Source organism: Gobius niger, assembly GCF_951799975.1.
Source record: "Gobius niger genome assembly, chromosome: 19".
Taxonomy (NCBI): Eukaryota; Metazoa; Chordata; class Actinopteri; order Gobiiformes; family Gobiidae; genus Gobius; species Gobius niger.
This window is the reverse complement of record NC_136870.1, coordinates 29,317,371-29,324,870: the sequence shown is the minus strand read 5'-3', so window position 1 is coordinate 29,324,870 and position 7,500 is coordinate 29,317,371. Positions and strand designations below refer to the sequence as shown.

The 7,500-nt window shown below is 44.3% G+C and overlaps 1 protein-coding gene across 1 annotated transcript in view; it reads left to right on the top strand.

The window, feature by feature from the left end:
• The window catches only part of LOC306978808 (uncharacterized protein), a gene marked incomplete at both ends in the record, with an annotated part of 43,966 nt that overhangs the window by 29,113 nt on the left and 7,353 nt on the right, over positions 1–7,500 (top strand). The window contains one exon of the mRNA XM_079577488.1: positions 1,254–1,487. Within this exon, the coding sequence (XP_079433614.1) occupies positions 1,254–1,487 (234 nt within the window). The remainder of the gene's footprint in view (positions 1–1,253; positions 1,488–7,500) is intronic.

The window sequence follows — 7,500 nt, the reverse complement described above, 5'->3', positions numbered from 1 at the left end:
AACAGTAACGACCCCGGTCACACTGTGCTGACTCTGTGTCGTCATGTGGTGAAAGGGGGCGTGGTCAGGTCACATGACTCAGACACCTTTGTTATTCCCTCACTGTTCCACATTCAGCCGTGTTTTACCCAGGTGTTTGGCTTTACCCAAATCTAAAGCTTAGAAACCTCCTTCCTCTGATCAGCTGGGTTCAAATCTGAAGTCACTGAACAAACTCAGATCAGAGGAACAGTGTGAGAACCAGACTGAGAGAGACGGATCCATGTGTGAGAGACTGTGAGGCTGCAGAACCTCCAGAACCTCCAGAACCAGGAAGCACGGCCATATTAGTCCAGTGCTCCGGGCTCTGCACTCAGAGAAAAGACCAGAGTCCATCTGTGACACGTTAGAGCCGTGTGAACCGTCTCAGGGAGGGGCCTCCTGGAGGTCCTTTCTCTCCTAATCTCTCCCCTCTCTGGTCTCGTTCCTCTCTGGTATCTCCTCGTTCCTCTGCTAAACTCTTCTCTCTCTGGTCTCGTTTCTCTCTGGTATCTCCTCGTTTCTCCTCGTTCCTTTCCTGAACTCTCCCCTCTCTGGTTTCTCTCTGGTTTCTCCTCGTTTCTCCTCGTCTCTATTCGTTCCTCTCCTAATCTCTCCCCTCTCTGGTCTCGTTCCTCTCTGGTATCTCCTCGTTCCTCTGCTAATCTCTCCCCTCTCTGGCGTCTCCTCGTTTCTCCTCGTTCCTCTCCTCGTTTCTCTCCTAAACTCTCCCCTCTCTGGTTTCTCCTCGTTCCTCTCCTCGTTTCTCCTCGTTCCTCTCCTCGTTTCTCCTCGTTCCTCTCCTAATCTCTCCCCTCTCTGGTTTCTCCTCGTCTCTCCTCGTCTCTCCTAATCCCTCCCCTCTCTGGTCTCGTTTCTCTCCTAAACTCTCCCCTCTCTTGTTTCTCTCTGGTTTCTCCTCGTTCCTCTCCTCGTTTCTCTCCTAATCCCTCCCCTCTTTGGTCTCGTTCCTCTCCTAATCTCTCCCCTCTCTGGTTTCTCCTCGTCTCTCCTCGTTTCTCCTCGTTTCTCCTCGTTTCTCCTCGTTCCTCCTCGGTCCTCTCCTAATCTCTCCCCTCTCTGGTTTCTCCTCGTCTCTCCTCGTTTCTCCTCGTTCCTCTCCTAATCCCTCCCCTCTCTGGTTTCTCTCTGGTTTCTCCTCGTCTCTCTCTGGTTTCTCCTCGTCTCTCCTCGTTTCTCCTCGTTCCTCTCCTGAACCCTCCCCTCTCTGGCAGAACTCCGTGGCCGACGCTCGCTCGGTGGTGGACGCCCAGTTCGAGCTCCTGTCTGCGGCCGTGGAGAGGACCAGGCGCGCCCTGGTGGAGGTCCTGGAGGCGGAGGAGAAGCAGGCGGTGCAGCAGGCCGACGGCATCAGGGTCCACCTGGAGAACAGGCTGACGGAGCTGAGGAAGACCCAGGCGCAGGTGCAGAAGATCAGCCGCCACAGGAACAGCCTGGACTTCCTGCAGGTGACGCCAGCTCACACTTATGCTCTACAGTCATCATCTACTTCTACACTCTTCATCTACATCATCTACACCCTCGCTCTTCATCTACACCTACACTCATCATCTACATCATCTACACCTACACTTATCATCTACTTCTACAGCTAGGTTAGCTACTGTTAATAACATCTGAGCTTTACATTTCTATTGGAAACGGTTCAGGCTCTTCATCATTTTCAGGCGTACATAAAATGATCCTGCATTGAACCCCTGAACTCCCGCCTGAACCGAGCACATTTTCTCCAGCTCGGCTTTACCCCAATCCAAAAGCTTCTGGAAAAAAGGTGTGAAAATAGAGACAGAACTGAGATGAAAACAATGATGAAGATGTGACAAAAAAAAGACAAAAAACGACAAAAAAACGACAAAAAACGACAAAAAACGACAAAAAACGACAAAAAACGACAAAAAAACGACAAAAAAAATGACAAAAAAAACGACAAAAAACGACAAAAAACGACAAAAAAATACAAAAAAACGACAAAAAACGACAAAAAACGACAAAAAAACAACAAAAAAACGACACAAGACAAAAAAACGACTAAAAAACGACAAAAAAAGACAAAAAAACGACAAAAAAACGACAAAAAAACGACAAAAAAACGACAAAAAATGACAAAAAAAATTAAAAATGACAAAAAACGACAAAAAACGACAAAAAACGACAAAAAACGACAAAAAAATGACAAAACGACAAAAAAAACAACAAAAAACGACAAAAAACGACAAAAAAATGAAAAAAAAAATGAAAAAAAATGAAAAAAATAACGACAAAAAACGTCAAAAAAATATAAAAAAACGACAAAAAAACGACAAAAAACGACAAAAAAATGACAAAAAAATGACAAAAAAACGACAAAAAAACGACTAAATAAGACAAAAGACCGACAAAAAAACATAAAAGGTAAATAAGTGGTGCCCACGAGTGGCGCATATCGGTGTTTCCTTCCAGGGAAAAGTGTTTCCGGGTTAGTCCTGTTGTGTTGTGATTCTGTGCTGATGTTGTGTCGTTGAGCCTGACTGAGATCCTCGTAATAGCTGCGGAGAATGACTCGCTCTGAGACCAGCCTTCAGTGACCGGCTAATAACCCACACAAAATAGTCCCGTAGTCTGGCAGATTTAGTGACTTTAGTCAATGAAAAACACATTTATTATAAATGTTAGGTTTGTGGGACCCTGGTATAAGCGGATTAAACAACGTTATAATGCAGGAGGAACAACACTGTGTCGGCCGTTACAACCGGCTAACGCGGCTCCGAGGTGTTTAATCCTGACTTATCATCTACACCCTCGCTCTTCATCTACATCTACAGCTAGGTTAGCTACTGTTAATAACATCTGAGCTTTACATTTCTATTGGAAACGGTTAAGGCTATTCATCATTTTCAGGCGTACATAAAATGATCCTGCATTGAAGCATATTTGTCTGGATTAGTAAAGTCAAACATAAAAGTTTGAGTTGGGGGGGCCCAGGTGTGAGCGACTCCACCGCAGCTGTTTCTTCAGGTTAACCCCTGAACTCCCTCCTGAACCGAGCACGTTTTCTCCAGCTCGGCTTTACCCCAATCCAAAAGCTGAGGTGTGAAAGGTGTGAAAATAGCGACAGAACTGAGACGAAAACAAGGATGATGTGACAAAAATGTGACAAAAAATGGAAAAAAATGAAAAAAAATGGGAAAAAAATGAAAAAAAAATGAAAAAAAAAAGACAAAAAAATTTACTAAAAATGACAAAAAATGACCAAAAAAATGACTAAAAATGACAAAAAAATGAAAAAATAATGAAAAAATAACGACAAAAATAACAAAAAAAAAAGACAAAAATGTGACAAAAAAAGACAAAAAAATGACAAAAAAATGATGACCTACAATCATCATCTACACCTACAGTCATCACACAGTTCATCTACGTTCTCCCCCACACAGAGAACAATGTCCTCACTCCACTGAGGAAAACACAATCACTCTGGTCTGAATCAGGTTCAGCTGCAGTTTGAAATGACCCCTCCCTCGTCCCGGCCTCTTCACACCAGAGCAGCTGAAGGAGTTTCCCGCTTCCCCCACTCGTCACGTGTCCCTCGTCCCTCTGCCTGGCGATGTGAACGTTCTGCTGTGGGAACTTCCCCCACTCGTCACGTGTCCTCGTTCCTCTGCTTAGGTAGATGTGAACGTTCTGCTGCGGGAACTGAAGGCTCTGAAGCTTCTCTGATGTTGACGTGTTTCCCGTTTCCCCCACTCGTCACGTGTCCTCGTCCCTCTGCTTGGCTGCAGTAGATATGAACGTTCTGCTGCGGGAACTGAAGGCTCTGAAGCTTCTCTGATGTTGACGTGTTTCCCGTTTCCCCCACTCGTCACGTGTCCCTCGTTCCTCTGCTTGGCTGCAGTAGATGTGAACGTTCTGCTGTGGGAACTTCCCCCACTCGTCACGTGTCCTCGTCCCTCTGCTTGGCTGCAGTAGATGTGAACGTTCTGCTGTGGGAACTGAAGGCTCTGAAGCTTCTCTGATGTTGACGTGACTCGATGTGACGCTGCTGTCGGAGGTTTTGTAAAAACCCGGTGAAGCGTCGGAGCTTCAGGAGGAGTCGAGTCTGAAGGAACCGGATTCTCTGGTTTGAGACGCTCAGTTTAAAGGAACAGTTCACAGTTTCCTCCAGACTGAGATCTTCCCTGAGCTCAGACCAGCTGATCCGTGCCTGTCTGGTCTGTGTGGAAGAGTAAATATCAAGCATTGTCTTAAATGAGTTGAATTGAGGAAATGTTTCTTGTTTTGAGCGGTTTTCTCTCATTTAGACACTTTTCCTGATCGGACCGAGTTTGCTTTGCTTGTTTGAGGACATTTCAGACCAGTTCTAGGGTAAATCTCACTTGAAATAAGAAAGTAAAATTGCCAATGAGATAAGACCAGTTTTCTTTCCCCATTGGCAAAGAAAATGACCTGAAATAAGGACGAAATGTATCGAAACGAGTCAGAAACATCTCAAGTGGAATAATCCAGGACAAATGCCCAACAACTTCTTTCAACAACAACAACGAGGCAAAAAGACACAAAAGAAACAAAAGAAAAGACTGAAACGACTCTAAAACTAAAAGCGGCCCCGAGATCAACAAGTGAAGAGAAAAGACCTGAAAGTTTGTATTTACTTATAACTGATTGTTATTGATGTGATTAAAACCTCAGAGTAATTTATTGACTTCATTGTTTTGTCACTGCAGAGGTCAGAGGTCAGAGGTCAGAGGTCATTGGATCTATTTACCTTTAGACTCTTTAGTGAAACAATAACAACGTCTGCAGCGCCAGGATCTGTTCCAGGACACGAGTGGAGGGAGGTTTCACCTGTTACTAGGGAGGCACCGATACCACTATTTCTAAAACCGATACGAGTACAAGGCATTTTCGTTTGTAATTAGTAAATTTACTCATTTGCTACACTTTTAAGAGCAGTTATATTAGAATTGTGCTGATGCCATTTATTATTTATTTTATTTTCATTCAACATAATTTTTATTTTTATGTCTCTGTCCATCACAGACAGAAAAGCTCATGTCCTAAAGCTCCCAATGCCTGAGCTTTATTCATTTATGTGTTTTTATGTAACAATAGTATTGAGCTGTTTCTTAAATGGTCTCTTTTCGTCTTTACTTCAGCTCCTGTAGATTTTCTCGTGTGTTTGTAGTAACTTAGCGAGAAGCTACAGCGTTTTCATTGTTCTGCTGCAGCTCATTTTCCCTCAATATAAACATGCTGTGTGTCTTTACTTTGGATTTTCTGAGGACTTTTTAGTCGCTGGCAGGGCTGGACTGGCCATCGGGAGATTCGGGAGTTTTCCCAGTGGGCCGACGTACTTTTGGGCCGGTTGGGCCAGTCAGATCGAGATAATGGCCCGTAATACTTTTCGCCGGCCCACGATTAGCGGGTAGAGCCATCAGAATCTCTATCATTACTTGGATCCAATTACACAATCCCTCCACTAGAGGGATGTGAGGACTTTTATCCCCCTCTGGTGGCCTTTCTTGAGTCATGGTTCACAGATAATCTCGTATAAAAATGAGCAATGGGCCTCTGGGACATAACACTCATGCCCCTCACACTGCCAATATAAGACGAAATAGTTTATTGTATACAATAATGTATAATACATTTTAGACAAATGTTTGCAAAGAAGTGCATGCTGGGAGTTGTCAGGTGACTCGTCGTCAGTGCAGTTTGTAAATCTTCTAGTTTCAATTGAAAGGATTTACAATGTTTGTCTTTTTGGGATTTCTGTTCTCACTCCTCACCTCCATGGTGAGTTTTACCGTTTCATCTTCTTCTACAGTCGGATAATTTGGTTGGTTTTGAGAAGTTTATTTGTGTTGCCGTTGCGAGTGGAACTTCATTAACGGAACGCACATGTTAAGATTGTTAAGTCATTTTACAAAAGTTCCATCAAATTATTATTGACAAGATTAAAGTGTTGAGTCTCTGAGGTGTGAGCTTGAATTCGGCAGAAACAACATGAAACTATTGTCCTCGAGTCGTAGCTTATACTGTTTTAGTTCCAGCCAAGGGCTCATTGTTTTGCTCATCACCTCGACTATTGAATATGACTGTTTTTATTTTTGGAGGGCCGGTCTTAACCCAAAAGTCCCGGGCCGATTTTTTCTGCCAGTGCAGCCCTGGTCGCTGGGTTAGTTTTTCAGATGAATAAACCCCTGGGCTTAAAATGGCGTCAGAATGGCTAAAACTGTTAGCCGCGAATTAGCAACGTTAGCCTGTATGTTGTAAACACTGTAGCGAGTTAGCATCGTTAGCCTGTATGTTGTAAACACTGCAGCGAGTTAGCATCGTTAGCCTGTATGTTGTAAACACTGCAGACGTTTAGCTCTGGTTAAATCCAGCTCAGACTCTGGTTTAGAGAGCGCAGTCTGTGATAAAGTCAGCTCTATGTGGATTATTGTGTTTACACTAAACTATTCTACAGTTTGTTGCTGCTTCTCTCCTCAGCTGAGAGCTGCGCCTCGTGGCTGCGCCTCGTGGCTGCGCCTCGTGGCTGCGCCTCGTGGCTGCGCCTCGTAGCTGCGCCTCGTAGCTGCGCTGGCCGCACGTCTAATGGTATCGGTTTCTGGTATCGGGACCTCATGAATGAGTACGAGTTTGAGTACAAGCCTGTGGTATCGGCCCGATACTGGTATCGGTATCGGTGCATCCCTACCTGTTACATTATATTTATATTACTTATATTGTATTTATTAATATTTATGTATATTTAAATGTGTTATTTACATTAGTACAGTGAGTGGAAGGAGGTTTTCACCCTGATATATTGTATTAATTATTAACTAACTAATTAATATCGATAACGGGGACGAAAACGCAAGAATTCACGTAGCAAACATGAACCGATTCGCAAGTAACAGGGATCAAAGCGTAGCGCTCCGCAAGCTCTAATTTTGGGTGGGGTTCGCGAGAGAGAATAATAAAAGTTGGCTCAGTGGCGCCCCCTCAAGTAGGCAGTTTACATTGACCCAATGGAGGAGCGGTCGCAAAAAAAATCATAGTACAAAAGTGACATTGGCCAAGGACATAGACCACGTCAGGACATGTCAAAAATGATATTATGACCCCGCCCTAAACGCTACAGGAAGTCGGCCATCTTGGCCCGAACCTCAAACCTTCAAAATCGTACCTCTTGAACTTCTGGCCCCTGATCCTCGAGTTTTCAATGGAAAGCCTCATGTCCCAAACCCATGTGGCTTTCAAAATCATCACTTCAAATTTTGTTCCATTATTGGGCGTGGTCATGACAAGGCCGCAACTGAGAGGCCATTTTCAGCTACTTTCAAAGCCTCATATCTTTCACAGACTTGGCCGGATTGGAACGAACCCAATCCGGCGCACGTGCACATTCCCGACCTGGACCTAATGGTGGAGCAGCCACTCTCGCCAAAAACGCCTTTAAAGTGGCCTGTAAGTGGCCTGTAAGTGGCTTGTAAG